Source organism: Emys orbicularis, chromosome 18, assembly GCF_028017835.1.
Source record: "Emys orbicularis isolate rEmyOrb1 chromosome 18, rEmyOrb1.hap1, whole genome shotgun sequence".
Classification (NCBI taxonomy): domain Eukaryota; kingdom Metazoa; phylum Chordata; order Testudines; family Emydidae; genus Emys; species Emys orbicularis.
Genome location: NC_088700.1, coordinates 1,175,993 through 1,191,347, shown reverse-complemented (window position 1 = coordinate 1,191,347; position 15,355 = coordinate 1,175,993). Strand labels below are relative to the sequence as shown.

The 15,355-nt window shown below is 40.4% G+C and overlaps 1 protein-coding gene across 1 annotated transcript; it reads left to right on the top strand.

The window, feature by feature from the left end:
* Window positions 1-338: 338 nt before the first annotated feature.
* On the top strand, window positions 339-6,044 carry ZBTB43 (zinc finger and BTB domain containing 43). The gene is made up of 2 exons (XM_065418941.1): window positions 339-443; window positions 4,624-6,044. The coding sequence occupies exon 2, from the start codon at window positions 4,647-4,649 to the stop codon at window positions 6,042-6,044; it is 1,398 nt and encodes a 465-aa protein (XP_065275013.1). The 5' UTR covers window positions 339-443; window positions 4,624-4,646.
* Window positions 6,045-15,355: the final 9,311 nt, after the last annotated feature.

Below are 15,355 nucleotides of genomic sequence, written 5' to 3'. Positions count from 1 at the left end.
AAGCAAGTCACTTCACCTCTCTGCACTTCTATTTCCCGCCCCTCAGGCGGTCCTGGCAGTTTAGACTGTCACTGGAAGCTCTTCAGGCCTGGGACTGACTCAGACTATATTTGTAGTACCTAGAATAACTGGGGCCTCCTAGTACTACTGTAACTGAAACAACCGTTAGGACGGGTGCCTGCCCTCACGCGCCCTGGGGAGCTCGGGCTCGCAGCCGGGCCGGGTCTGGTCGCAGCTCGGCCCGACCTCGTGACCCTAGCCTGAGCCGGAACCGGAAACAGGTGGAACAGTTCCGGTTCCTCATGACCCGGAAGCGAAAGCGCGCATAGGGAGGAATCGCTTCCGCGCGCTGCCGGGCTGAGGCCGGGAAGTTGCGGCGGTAGCAGCAGCGATCGGAGCCCAGCAGCGGGACCGGCCATGTGAGAGATCCCCCACCACCCCAGGTGAGGCCCTACCTGGATCTAGGCGCAGAGGGGGACTCCTGGGCGCCCCCTTCGCCCCCGCGCGGTGTTGCCGCGAGAGGTGAGAGGGGCCGAGTCTTATCGCTTCGCCGCCCGGGTCTGTCTGCCCGTGGCGCGGCCTGAGGCCGCCCCGGCCTGGGACCCCCGACCGGCGCAGAGCTCTCCGTCCCTCAGCCGGGACCTCCCGCCCGGGAGCTGGGCCGTCAGTTTCCGGTGGGCGCCGTCGCACCCTGTTCAGCCCAACTGGTTCCCAGCAGCAGGAAAGGGCAGGCACAAAACAGCCATGGGATGGGCAGCCCTGTGAAAGTCCTCAGCCCAGTGTTGTTAAGGGGGCAGATGCCTCTCAGTGGGATGTTCGCTTCGAAGCTTAGTGAGGCATCCTTTAACCACCTGAGGTGGGCTGAGTAATGCTGCCGAGGGTAAAGTTCTGCAGTACTCTTTGCAAAGTTATGTAGTTATACAGTACTTCACAAGTAGCACCAGTCATAGACGCCTTCCACCTTTGGATATACAAGGGTAAATCCTTCCACTTGTGTTCAGTTCCTGGCTCTGCTATAGACTTCTTTAGTAACCTGGGACACATCATTTAATCTCTCTGTACTTCAACTTTCTATCTGTAAAATGGGTATAATAGTTCCTTTGGGGGTTTTTTTGTGTTTGTAAACTTTTCTGAGCATAAATTCTTAAGATGTGTAGTGCAGCTAATGTGCTTGAGCCTTGAGGTGCTCTGCATAACAAATAATAAAGTACCAAATTTTGTAAAAACAAGCTTTTATAAATTTTGAGACCAATTATTTATTTCCAAAATATATTATTCTAATCATATTTTATCTTGCAATGTTTGAACCCAAACATCCTAGTACTAAGAGTATGGAACTCTCTTTAAACAAAAGGGGGAAAGTTTTATTGACTTTCATTGTCCAAGATGAAATAAATACAGTAAGGAAACACAGTAAATAGTGGAAAAGAAAACAACATTTTAAAAATACTTTAACTTTTCATATCTAACTTATTAATAATATGTAAATTTTTTGTTTACAGCATGATTAAGTTGACTGCCTTTATGTAAACACTTTTATTTTTAATGGTAAACTTTGTATACAAAAGCAAGAAAACAGATCCCTTCTAGAAATGTTACCATGTTGAACCCATTTGTATTCTGTTGTGTACATCTTTATGGGATTAGGATGTATGCTTGTTGAAAGATGGTAGTTTAGGCTAGTCATAGTAATGCCTTTCAAAAATGCATTTAGCACAGCATTTGTTATAAAGAATAAGAATTCTTATAGTAGGATAATTATGTAAGACAAGTTTTTCCTAAAAAAATATAGGAAAAGAGATAATGGCTGTCTGCTTGTTGTTACTGAAGAGCTGCACTTCGGTAGCCTTGTTATGTGCTTCTGCAAAGCAGAAAATAACTTATCCATGACAGTACTGTTTCTACATCACTGCCACGATAGGCTGCATTGGCTGGAATTCTTGCAGTGGGAGTGGGTTTCTTTCTTTATCAGGGATGCCTGCAGCCCTAGCATAGGCATAAGGAAAGTGATGCTCCTAATAAGAGCTGATTGCACTCCTGTAAAAGAGGAGCAATATTTGTAGGAAAGAGTGAAGGGGAGTGAAAGTGAGGACTGCTGGTAAATACTAAGATTAAATATGCAGACTCTGTTATACCTGTTACCTGGTTCCTACTTCCCAAAAGAGCCCTCTTAGAAGCAGATACAAGGCAATTAACTGGTTGGTAAGACCTCAGAAATAGCTTTCCTTCCAATAACAAATTTTAAAATCTGATACTTTTATTAATAATCTGCTGGTTTAAAAGGAAATCAGCCATTCAGCATTTTGACTGGCTGGCACTCTCTATCAGTTATTGGACAAATTGATATCAGATAATGATCATCCATCATGAGTGGCTGAAAATGATCCTATGACAATTCAGTACATGTCTGTTTGCCTCCTGTAAATGGTAGTGAGGTTAGTAGGAATGCTGATTAGTTACACACAAATGCAAATAAGTATATTGTGATTATTCACCTCCAACGAGTCACTTTTTTTTTGTTAGACCGCTAACTAAATAAAAAAGGCAAAACAATTATGCTGCTTTAATTTTTAGCCTTAATGTAGATATTTCCTTTCCCTTTATTAAATTTTGGATGGAGGAGTTCTGACAACTTCTGTTTTGAATGCAAAGTGCATCTCTGCCTCCAAAATGACCAGGAAGAGATAATCATGAGTTATCATTTGAATTGTTATGGGTGACTTGCATCATTATTCTCTTTGTGTAGTCTGTGCTTTGCATGCAAATAATGATGCTGTTTCTTTAGCATCTCCTAAATGAAATAATGATACTTGTCAAATTTTGCATACATGTGCTTGTTTGTAATAAGAATGAGCTTAATCTTCAGCAAGGGTGTTTTAGGTTAGATTTTAAGGAAAACTTTCTAAATTTAAGGGAATTCAATCTCTGGAATAGGTTTCCAAGGGAGATTGTGGAAGCCCGATTTTTTTGAAAGTTTTTAAGAACAGGTTGGACAAACATCTGTCAGGGATGGACTAAGTTTATTTGGTCCTATCTCAGCGCAGGGGACTGGACTTGATGATCTCTCAAGGTCCCTTTCAGCCCTACGTGTCTATGATTCTATGAGTAAATTGGGGCTTCTTTCCTAGATTTTTGTCCAGTCTCTGTTAAACATTAGAAGGAACTTTTTATGAAAGTCAGAACTTTGTTCTAAGAGCTAAAGATTTCAACAATATAGATACTTTGAAGAAAATCTAAATACCATGCATTGAAAAGTATATTCCTGTAATTGACTGTCACAGTCTAACAGTTTCTTCCATTCTGTTGATCATAAAAAATAGTTTTTCTTTCAAGTAGCTGATGCACAAAAACTTCTGGAAGCTCAAATAGCATCTGACCACACTACATCTGATTCAAGCCTGTGCTCTTTTTAAAGTTTTCAGTTACATAATCTACAAATGTATCCACACAGCTAAATGAGAAGTTAAAATTGGCCTTTCTATAGTTCTTGACCACATTAGCATTTCAGATGCAATTATATAACATTTTTTTGGTGTTTCCATAATTCCTGTTCAGGATTTGTAACCCAGTAACTTTACACCCCTGTTGGCCTATGTCTTTGCTTATAATTTGGTACTTTAAATAAAACTTTAAAATATAAATCATCTCTGTTTCTTTACTATCATGTAACAGACTTTGAGCCCGGGTACGTCTTTTCCTTTTGTAACTAAACAGCTGAACTATTTGAGACCCTTAATAACCTTCAGTTTATTTGAAGAGTTTAGTCTTGTTAGGTTCCAGTTTAAGCAAGAAAAACACTTAATTTAAAAGGTGCTAAATCAAGGGGTTTTGCAATAAAGTAACATTTGAAAAAGCTCAAAATTTGTGTCACTGTAACAGTCTCTCAGCTCCCCACTAGCAACGTCTACTTCCTTCTTTTAAAAAATGAGTGCAGAAAAATATTGTTGATAATAAAGATCACTAACTTTGCTCTATTTAGGACTCTGACAGTCACTTTCTTGCAATATGTGACTCATCATATTGAGCTATGAAATAACATATTACTTATTTTTTTTTAAATAACAAAGTGAATTAGTTTCTTAAAAGGGGCCAGTTTGCTCTTATAGAAAAGTTTGATGTGATGATTTGGCTGGCAGTTGGAGAACAGAATTGATTTCTCCCACTTGAGAAACTTTGGGACATTGTGGAATTAGTTAATAAGGAATGCAAGCAACCCTACTGCTGTAATCTCATCAAAATAACCACTTTTTTTACACTTGACCCTCCTAACCCCATTCCCATAGAATAACTAGCTGTACAGAATACACAATACAGCTTATATGTCCAACCTTCATGTTTGTGCACAGATGGTGTAGCAGCTTGTGATCTTGTAGAACATTTTTAAAATCGAAAGACTAAGGGGAATAGAAAAGGCAGAAACAGCCTGGCAACTGTGGAGGTTCCTAAAAGTTTTGTTTCTTTGGGTAAGTAAACCCACTTATCTTAAATATGTCAGCCCACTTAAGTGTCCCTTCCTAAAAAAGGAAAGACTTGAAGATAAGAGAGTGGAATGAGCAAACTTAGTCTCATCATAAATGCTGCTTAGTTATGTTGAAACTGGTTATATTTTCCTCTCTCTTGCAGCACAACACTAGATTTGTAATGAAATGGAGTCTGGGACAAACTCTTTTCGAGTGGAATTTCCTGATTTTTCTAGCACCATTTTGCAGAAGTTGAACCAGCAGCGCCAGCAGGGACAGTTATGTGATGTTTCCATTGTAGTTCAGGGCCATCTGTTCAGAGCCCATAAAGCTGTCCTTGCAGCCAGCTCACCTTACTTCTGTGACCAAGTACTCTTGAAAAATAGCAGGCGAATAGTCCTTCCGGATGTGATGAATCCAAGAGTGTTTGAGAATATCCTTCTGTCTACTTATACGGGACGGTTGGTGATGCCTGCTCCAGAAATTGTCAGTTATCTGACAGCAGCAAGTTTCCTTCAGATGTGGCACGTAGTAGACAAATGCACTGAAGTGTTAGAAGGGAACCCAACAGTTCTCTGTCAGAAGATGAATCATGGCAGTGATCATCAGTCCCCAAGCAGTAGTAGCTATAATGGGCTTGCTGAAACCTTTGAGCTGGGCTCTGGAGGACAGCCAGACTTCCACAAAGTGCAAGAGCTGAGGGACGGTGAAAATGAAGAAGAAAGCTCTAAAGATGAGCTGTCATCTCAGCTAACAGAACATGAGTACCTTCCCAGTAATTCTTCAGCAGAACACGACAGACTCAGCACAGGAATGACAAGTCAGGATGGTGAAGAGGGAGCCAGCGACAGTGCAGAGTGTCAGTATACAAGGCCTATCTATAGCAAACCCAGCATCATGTCACACAAGCGTTGGATCCATGTGAAACCAGAAAGATTTGAACAGGACTGTGAAGGTGTAGATGCACATACTTATGATGAGCACCAGGTGTCTGAATCCATGAATGTCATTCAGACAGAGCATTCTATCCAGTCTTCAGGAGTTGAAGACTTTCACGTAAGTGACAAAAAGATGGAGGCAGAATTTGATGAACAGGCTGATGAAAATAACTATGATGAGCAAGTTGATTTCTATGGCTCTTCTATGGAAGAATTTTCTGGTGAAAGGGCAGATGGAAATCTAAATGTTCACAGACAAGATGTTATGATAGCAGCAGGGTATGGTGAGAGCATTGAAATGGCTACAGGAATTAAAGAAGAAACCACCCTCTCTGGATTCTCACCTACTGACAAACTATATCCTTGTCAATGTGGTAAAAGCTTTACACACAAGAGTCAGAGGGATCGGCACATGAGCATGCACTTGGGTCTTCGGCCTTATGGTTGTGGTGTCTGCGGTAAGAAATTCAAAATGAAACATCACCTTGTCGGCCATATGAAAATCCACACAGGCATAAAACCTTACGAGTGTAATATCTGTGGGAAAAGATTTATGTGGAGGGACAGTTTTCATCGGCATGTAACTTCTTGTACTAAGTCATACCAAGCGTCCAAAGCTGAGCAGAATACTACTGAGATGAACTAAAACATAAGACTTATAATTGTTTAGCAGAGTAAGCAAAATAAACTAATTATGCAAATATTGTCTGGTACTTGCTATTGTGAAATTTAAGGTTTTGGTTTTTTCAAGTTCTAAGGATGTTGCTGATACAGCTGTGAGCAGACCAAATTTTTGTCCATCTACTGTCTCCACTGCAGGTGCTTCAACCCTGCCCTGATGGGACCCCTTTAGAGGTGAGAGGGAAGTTCAAATCTCCATGGCTTATTCATAGGACCCTCTGCTGAGACTGTAACTAATGAGGCCACTTGTGGTGATGTTTTTTGTTAATATATTATTGCTGTTATTTATTGTTTCACAGTAGTGCTCAAGGGCTCTGATGGAGGCTCCATTGTGCTAAGGGTTAAATAAACATTCTGTAAGTTCCAGACTCAAAACCCACAATCTTAAAGCCTAAATCCTGCAAACACTTATTCCTGTGCTTAACTTTATGCATGAGAAGGTGGCAATAAGGGTAGCAGTAGCACAAGATTGCATATGTTAGCTATGTGTAGAAATTGCAGGATTCAGGTGTTTTTGTTTTAAATAAATGAATAAAGGATTTTAGTTATATAGAACTTGCTGTCAGCAGGGAACTGAACAGATGTCACCAACTTACTTAACATGGGTCATTAAACAGCCTTCAGATAGCTATATTTTTTAGTGAAAAGCCACTTTTTGTGTCAGGCCTCCCTTTACTTGTTTGTTTACCCATTTTTTTTCTCTGGCAGAGTGTCTGGTTCTGTCTAGTTACTGGGCCTAGTTCTAGTTGTTCATTTTTGTAAAGCACTTGGATATATCATGATGTGTGCTGCATACATTTAAGAGACAGTTACATTAAAACTTCATTTGTTTGTACCCCTGCAGTGTATAATGTTAAAGTCAGTTGGGCTGCCTTTCAACCTTGGCTGCCACATCGTAAGAGAACTTGTGGAAGTGTGTGTAGCAAGAGGGCATTTTATCAAAATGTTTTTATTTTTTTAAGTGCATAGTTGGTATTATTCCAACACTCAAAGCCTTTAACCTATAGCTCAAGTTTCAGATTTTCATGGCTTACTGCAGTAGCAAGTACCAAACTCACTGTATAATACAGGCTTGTTTTCTTGGTACTAAAACTTGTTTGAAAATTTCTATCCTTTTAAATCTGAAGAGCTAGAGACTTGCTTCAGGAAGTTCTTATTAGTCATTGATAAACTGGCATTTAAATATTTAATCCTCTACTGGTTGAACAGTGGGGTCCATAATACATGTTCTTGATTGTCAACTACTGTGACTCTGATCCCATTCAGAGGCACAAGCAGGTCAGAGCTGTTTTCTTTCCAAATGAAGGCCCTAGCTGACAAACAATTTAAATTACCCTAGTTGGATCCTGTTTAATTATACAGTGGGATGTGCACAAGTTTCAAGTTTGTGAGCAATTTCTGGATTCTTAGTTGTGGGAAGGTGGCACTGGTGCGCCATGAGGAGGATGTATTATACACTGGACTCATGCTCTAGCAGATGGAGCATTGTCGTAGTTCTGGGAGATTTTGACAACCATCCAGGCTAGAGGGAATGCATCAGTTGTGAAGGTGGAGATAAGATTTAAGATGGGGATTGAAGAAGGCAGCTCAAAATGGTTGAAAGCCTTTGCATTCCAACTCAGAAGCAGTTAACATACAATGTAGTTTACCTGGTGTAAGAATGAAAGAGCCTCCTTAGCATACACTGTGGTCACGATCAGAAGAGGTGAGTCTACATACATGTAGCCCTCTTCCAGCACTGGTAACTTGTAACAAAATAGTTACCCAGCACCAAATGGCTACCAAACATGACTGGCCCCAAGTTGCATCCAGATTCTGCACTCTGTAGAATCATGGAACTAAAATACAAAATGACCCATTATGTTAAAGCCACACGCATAAACAGATAATTCCCCCTTTAGCTGTTTTTCGTCTTTATCTGCTTAGCAGCCCAATTAAAAAAATATTTTAACATCTAACCAAACTGTATCCTGAACATGAATGTCTGACACACAGGTGAGCTTCATTACTTGGTGGGCTATTACTGCAACTCATTGGCATATTACTTAAACTTAAGTAAAAATGGGTTTTTTAAAGGCTCTCAAATTTTACTTTATCAATTCTTCAGATATTTTTCATACAGAATTTTGAGTACAGAACATGAGTCCATTGCTGGCAATGGACATACAAATGGTCAGCACTTGTTCTTAGCACTTACTTGAACTCTACATCAAAGCAGAGTGGGGGTGATAATTGCTGTCTAACCCATGTACTCAAGGTAACTAAACAGGGATCTGTTCACGAACACTGTAACCTGATCAATGTATAGAAGCACTTTGTATTTAAAAATCTTTATACATATTTTTTACATTTAGAAATTATATAGTCCCTCTATGGTTTCTTTCCACATTTACACACACTATTTAATATTGAAATTTATAATGGTAGCAGGTTATTTCCTTGTGTGTTTACATGACTGTAGGCAGAGAGTTCCTGTACTTACTGGGCCTTTTCTTCCATTTCCCCACCTCCTTACCACATACAGGGAGTACTTTTTGTGAGTTTTATGGTTCCATTTGGAGGAGATAATGCTCCTGTTCTCTTCAAGATTGTTCTAGTACAGTGGCTCTCATTCTTTTCCATACTGTGACCCCCCCCCCAAAGGACAACAGAGAAGATTTGGGGACCCATTTGGCCATAAAAAAGAGAGGGTGGTTGCAAACCCCAGGTTGAGAACCCATGGTCAAATAACAAAGTATACTTCCATCAGACTCAGACCTCCCTACAGAGCTGCCTGTGAAGCCCTTTCATTTACTGGCTTGAGATGATTTTTATATGGGACTTTTAAAAGTTAACTTCAAATAGGAGTAAAATGTTTAGATAACTTTGAAATAGAGCTTTAAAATAATGTACTAAGAGACACTTTAAAGGTTTTATACAGGTGTAGTAGGTGTGTGTGTGTGTATGCTTTTAATGACTTTTCATGAATAGTAACTCTAACATCTAATCCTGTTCTGCCCAATAGGTTGTGACATTTTGTGTTGAAATTCCAACATATGTGACTCCATTAACATTTGTAATCCTTGACACTTGGATTTTTGGTATTAAACCACATTAAATGCTTTGGTTACAGGTAGATGTCTTAATTTGAGGGGCTGGGGCAGGAAGTGGTAAGTGGCTCTCCAGAATCCTCACTTCTACATGATCCACACTTAACTAACTAAAACAAGAAAGGCTGGATGCAGCTTCTTCTAGAGCTTATAAGCACCACTATCGGGATGGCCTTGTACAAGGGATAAAAGATGCATTCTGGTCTGGGAAACAAGGGATCCACTTAATATATATTTTAAGGTGAATGTTATGCATTTATGCTTATGCTTTATAATTTTAGATGAGACCATTTAAAAACATAGTTTTGTTAACTTTTTTTATCCTTCCCTTAAATATTCCCTCTTTTTGCTAGTAGACATTAGCAGAGGGGATGTTTTATAAACACCTGGATCATTGTAGAGAGATAAGAAGTGGTAACAATTTCAGAATCTTCTGTTACTGCGAGTCCACTGCATGGCCTGCTGGTGATGAGAACTCCTAAGGAGACTAAAGTTAAATTCCTTCCAATTCCATCTCTAGGTTTCTAAGACCATCATTACCCATGGTATCTAAGCAATTGAAATTCTGACGTACAGTCTCCTGCAGTCATAGTGACAAGTACCTGACTTCTTTTCTCAGTGGAGCTGTGAATCTGTCAGGAGTCGTTTTTCTACTTTTTTGGGTTTATATATTAGCATTCCCATTTTGCACACTAGTATTTAAATAAATAAAAAAAGGCACCACCTTCCCAGTTTCAAGTAGCAACCATTCTTGATCGCTTCATGGACAAGCAGAGAGACCCTAGGTGGTACTACTGGAAGATCTTTGGTCTCAATTTTCCCTCAGATGTAGCTTCCCTGTCAGGACTGATAAAATACCACACATCAGAGGCCAGGAGGGAGCTCTGAAATTGCCATATTTCAGTGTCTTTTATTGTAAGGTCCATACTTGACCTCACTGTACTTCTGGACATGAAAGAATGGACATCCTTCAGACCACCTAAAGTGAACATTATTGGGCTGGTGCCAGAGAGCTAACCCACCTTTGAATCCTGAGAGCCAGCAGTTTTGTATTTAGTATCATCTTTATTTAGCAGAGTTGGAAGTTTTCTCAAAACAGCAAAGGAAGGTTGCTACTTTCCTCCTTTTAATTATATTTAACTGGCGAGTTAGAGTTTTTAGTTTAAAAGCTCTAAGCTGTCTGTGCCCCAAGGGGAGATGCTGGAAAAACCAATCTATTTTTAATGTGATGAAATTATCAGACTTTGATAACTTTGCTTGAAGCCTGTGTCATAAGTCAATTGCTGCTGCTTTTTTGTTCTCCAAGGGATCTTTCTTCCAGAAATGTAACTGTTTATGCAAGTGAGCTACAAAAGTTTATTATAAACAAAATGTCATTTATAATAGTAAAGTTGCATATCTTATTGATACTTTGTGAGATGTTATGCCTGTATTGCAAAGGTTGGATAATTTTGTCTATATAATATTGCTGTCCTAATTGCACAGCATGGTTTTACTTAATTTAATGTTGCTGTTTAATATTTTCTTCTTATAGAAGAGATCCATGCCCTTTTTGGTATAACATGTTTTAATAAATGTTATCTGTCAACTTTGTAAATGTTTTCCTTTTTAATTCTAAGTAAACAAAATGAGTGCCTGTTTAGCTCTAATAGTGTTTTGCTATTGCCATGAAAGATAACAGCTCAAACATAATTTCGGTACATCAAAAAGCAGCCAGTACAATAAAGTGTCATTACATATTATGATAAAATAAGTAAAAGTACAGCTAGTAATGCATCTTTGACATATCAAGTTTACCTGCTAATTTTGCCTAAGTTTTTCTTCTATATACACTTCAGGCTGATGAACATGTAAACTATATAACTAAGGGCCCTGTGCCTGCTTAACCAATATAATCCATGTTCTTGATTCTTCCTCCCCCTCCCCCCCCCCCTTTCATTAGAAAGGCCACTGTATACCACATCTGGGCTTGGCAGCGAGAGAGCTAGGGATCTAGTTTTAAACTACTTGACTGTCGATGTCACAAATCAGAGAAACAGTGCAACTGACAAACACCTGTAGCAAGAATAAAATGTTCATATTTTAACAGCTACTTTTGACTTGAAGATTCTGGGAAATCAGTGAATGGAATTGCTGTAGGATTCAATCTTGTTGCCACCATCAACTATGCATGCACGTCAAGAGGCAAACAGAACCCTTTGAATTTTATTGGTTGATATATGTAGTGGTATTTATGAGACCCCAACTGCTATTGTATGTAGGCATCAAAATGGAGATCAGCACGTGTACCATTGGCAGATCTTAAACCCTTTGGAACACTTAATTCTATGGTCTGTATTATAGATAGGAGGTCAGAGTAGATCTAATGGCTCCTCACACTGCACCTTCACCATTTTTCATATAGATAAACAGCATGCTGTAACTAGTTGTTCAGATTCTACCATCTATTCCGCTGTAAAACTTGATTTCTAGTGTGCCACAATTACTTAGTAACTAGGCCTTAAGTAGGAAAGAAATTGCAGTTTGAAGGGGAGAGACACTTGCAGGTTGACTTCACCCATGTTCCTAAATATGTAATGTTTAATTTTATATCAAACATGTTTCTTTTAAATAAACTTCCTCATAAGTTAATTGAGACCAATGTTGAATTTACTTTTAACTTGTTCCAATATGTCTATTAAAACTGGTCTTTCTCTGGTATTCTAGATGTGTATGGTTGTACCATCTTATAGATAGATATTTCTAAAAATCACATTACCAAACACCTTCATTTACAGATGATCTTTTTTTTAAAAAAAATCATAGCACTATGAAGGTTTTCAGTTCTCTTAATATTCCTGTTTGTATTTATCACAACAATCTACCTTAATTTAACTATCAGAGGGGTAGCTGTGTTAGTCTGAATCTGTAAAAAGCAACAGAGGGTCCTGTGGCACCTTTAAGACTAACAGAAGTATTGGGAGCATAAGCTTTCGTCGGTAAGAACCTCACTTCTTCAGATGCAAGTAATGGAAATTTCCAGAGGCAGGTATAAATCAGTATGGAGATAGAGGTTAGTTCAATCAGGGAGGGTGAGGTGCTCTGCTAGCAGTTGAGGTGTGAACACCAAGGGAGGAGAAACTGCTTCTGTAGTTGGATAGCGATTCACAGTCTTTGTTTAATCCTGATCTGATGGTGTCAAATTTGCAAATGAACTGGAGCTCAGCAGTTTCTCTTTGGAGTCTGGTCCTGAAGTTTTTTTGCTGTAAGATGGCTACCTTTACATCTGCTATTGTGTGGCCAGGGAGGTTGAAGTGTTCTCCCACAGGTTTTTGTATATTGCCATTCCTGATATCTGACTTGTGTCCATTTATCTTCTTGCGTAGTGACTGTCCAGTTTGGCCAATGTACATAGTAGAGGGGCATTGCTGGCACATGATGGCATATATAACATTGGTGGACGTGCAGGTGAATGAGCCGGTGATGTTGTAGCTGATCTGGTTAGGTCCTGTGATGGTGTTGCTGGTGTAGATATGTGGGCAGAGTTGGCATCGAGGTTTGTTGCATGGGTTGGTTCCTGAGTTAGAGTTGTTATGGTGCGGTGCGTGGTTGCTGGTGAGAATATGCTTAAGGTTGGCGGGTTGTCTGTGGGCGAGGACTGGCCTGCCTCCCAAGGTCTGTGAAAGTGAGGGATCATTGTCCAGGATGGGTTGTAGATCACTGATGATGCGTTGGAGAGGTTTAAGCTGAGGACTGTAGGTGATGGCCAGTGGAGTTCTGTTGGTTTCTTTTTTGGGCCTGTCTTGTAGCAGGAGGCTTCTGGGTACACGTCTGGCTCTGTTGATTTGTTTCTCTATTTCCTTGTGTGGGTATCGTAGTTTTGAGAATGCTTGGTGAAGATCTTGTAGGTGTTGGTCTCTGTCTGAGGGGTTGGAGCAGATGCGGTTGTACCTCAGCGCTTGGCTGTAGACGATGGATCGTGTGGTGTGTCCGGGGTGGAAGCTGGAGGCATGAAGGTAGGCGTAGTGGTCGGTGGGTTTTCGGTATAGGGTGGTGTTAACGTGGCCATCGCTTATTTGTACTGTGGTGTCTAGGAAGTGGACCTGCCGTGTAGATTGGTCCAGGCTGAGGTTGATGGTGGGGTGGAAGCTGTTGAAATCATGGTGGAATTCTTCCAGGGTCTCCTTCCCATGGGTCCAGATGATGATGATGATGATGTCATCAATGTAGCATAGGTAGAGAAGGGGCGTGAGCGGACGAGAGCTGAGGAAGCGTTGTTCCAGGTCAGCCATAAAAATGTTGGCATATTGTGGGGCCATGCGGGTGCCCATGGCGGTGCCACTGGTCTGGAGGTATATATTGTCACCAAATTTGAAATAATTGTGCGTGAGGATAAAGTCACAGAGCTCAGCAACAAGCTGTGCTGTGACATCATCAGGGATACTGTTCCTGACAGCTTGTATTCCATCTGTGTGTGGGATGTTTGTGTAGAGAGCCTCCACATCCATGGTGGCTAGGATGGTGTTTTCTGGGAGGTCACCAATGCATTGTAGTTTTCTCAGGAAATCAGTGGTGTCACGGAGATAGCTGGGAGTGCAACACCATCACAGGACCTAACCAGATCAGCCACAACATCACCGGCTCATTCACCTGCACGTCCACCAATGTTATATATGCCATCATGTGCCAGCAATGCCCCTCTGCTATGTACATTGGCCAAACTGGACAGTCACTACGCAAGAGGATAAATGGACACAAGTCAGATATCAGGAATGGTAATATACAAAAACCTGTGGGAGAACACTTCAGCCTCCCTGGCCACACAATAGCAGATGTAAAGGTAGCCATCTTACACCAAAAAATCTTCAGGACCAGGCTCCAAAGAGAAACTGCTGAGCTCCAGTTCATTTGCAAATTTGACACCATCAGATCAGGATTAAACAAAGACTGTGAACGGCTATCCAACTACAGAAGCAGTTTCTCCTCCCTTGGTGTTCACACCTCAACTGCTAGCAGAGCACCTCACCCTCCCTGATTGAACTAACCTCGTTATCTCCATACTGATTTATACCTACCTCTGGAAATTTCCATTACTTGTATCTGAAGAAGTGAGGTTCTTACCCACGAAAGCTTATGCTCCCAATACTTTTGTTAGTCTTAAAGGTGCCACAGGACCCTCTTAATTTAACTGTGTATCGTACTGTATCCATCTAGTTAAAGTGGTGTCAATTCTTCTCTTTATACAAGTACAACTACCACTAATTCTAATCAAAATTAACTTTAGGAATAGAACAGATGCTCAGTCTGCAAACGTATAAAAAGGAACACTGCTGTCGCTGACAGAATTTCCACTCTAGATAAGGTTCCAGTGTGCCTTCATAATTGCAGTTGGTACTACCAGCTATAAAAGGAAATGTGCTATGTGAGTCCACTGGGCTTGCAGCCTCTAGTATGTAATTCAGTGCCACCAAAATAATACAGTAGTTAATAACTATCAGTTAAACTCGGGTGATTAAAATCTGCTGTAAAATGGAGTTATTTACCTATTAAAAAATGTTTTACTTAGTCAGTAGTTAGCAATGATGGGTTGCAATACATCCTGCACATGTGACCAACACAAACAGAACAACCATACCTGTTTCTACTGTAGGGCTTCCCCCTTGCAGTTCAGGAACTTGCTCTTTATTTACTACTGTACCCCCTATCCTTATATAAGCAAGGATTGCCTTCTATCAAATAGGCTTTTATAACCAATGCTGGTGGACAAAATGTAAAAAAAATCCTGTAACAGGAGACTGCTAAAAGCACTTAAACTCAACATTCAATAAAATTATATTCTGCTCCCATCACTTAAATTGTCGATTAATGTTTTCAGAGAAGTTTACCATAGTATATGCTGCTTTATTGGCAATGTAGGTCCATGTGCCAGTCCCACTGGTGGTAAGTGGGACATTGATTACCATCACAATGGGAGGAATAGTTAAGAGTTGTTTTGGAGAGAAGGAAGGATCTATAGGAAGAAAGAATGAGGGGAGTGAAAGGAACAGGGAAGAATAAAAGGCAGCAGGAAGAGGAATATTTTAATGGCCCTTGGGTTGATTAGGGCTGGTAGTACTATGAAGGGCTATCCCTTGGGAGTGCGTTGCATTTCATTCCTGTGATCTACTGAGTAGCTCTAAATGGAGAACCTAAAAATGCACAGACCAAC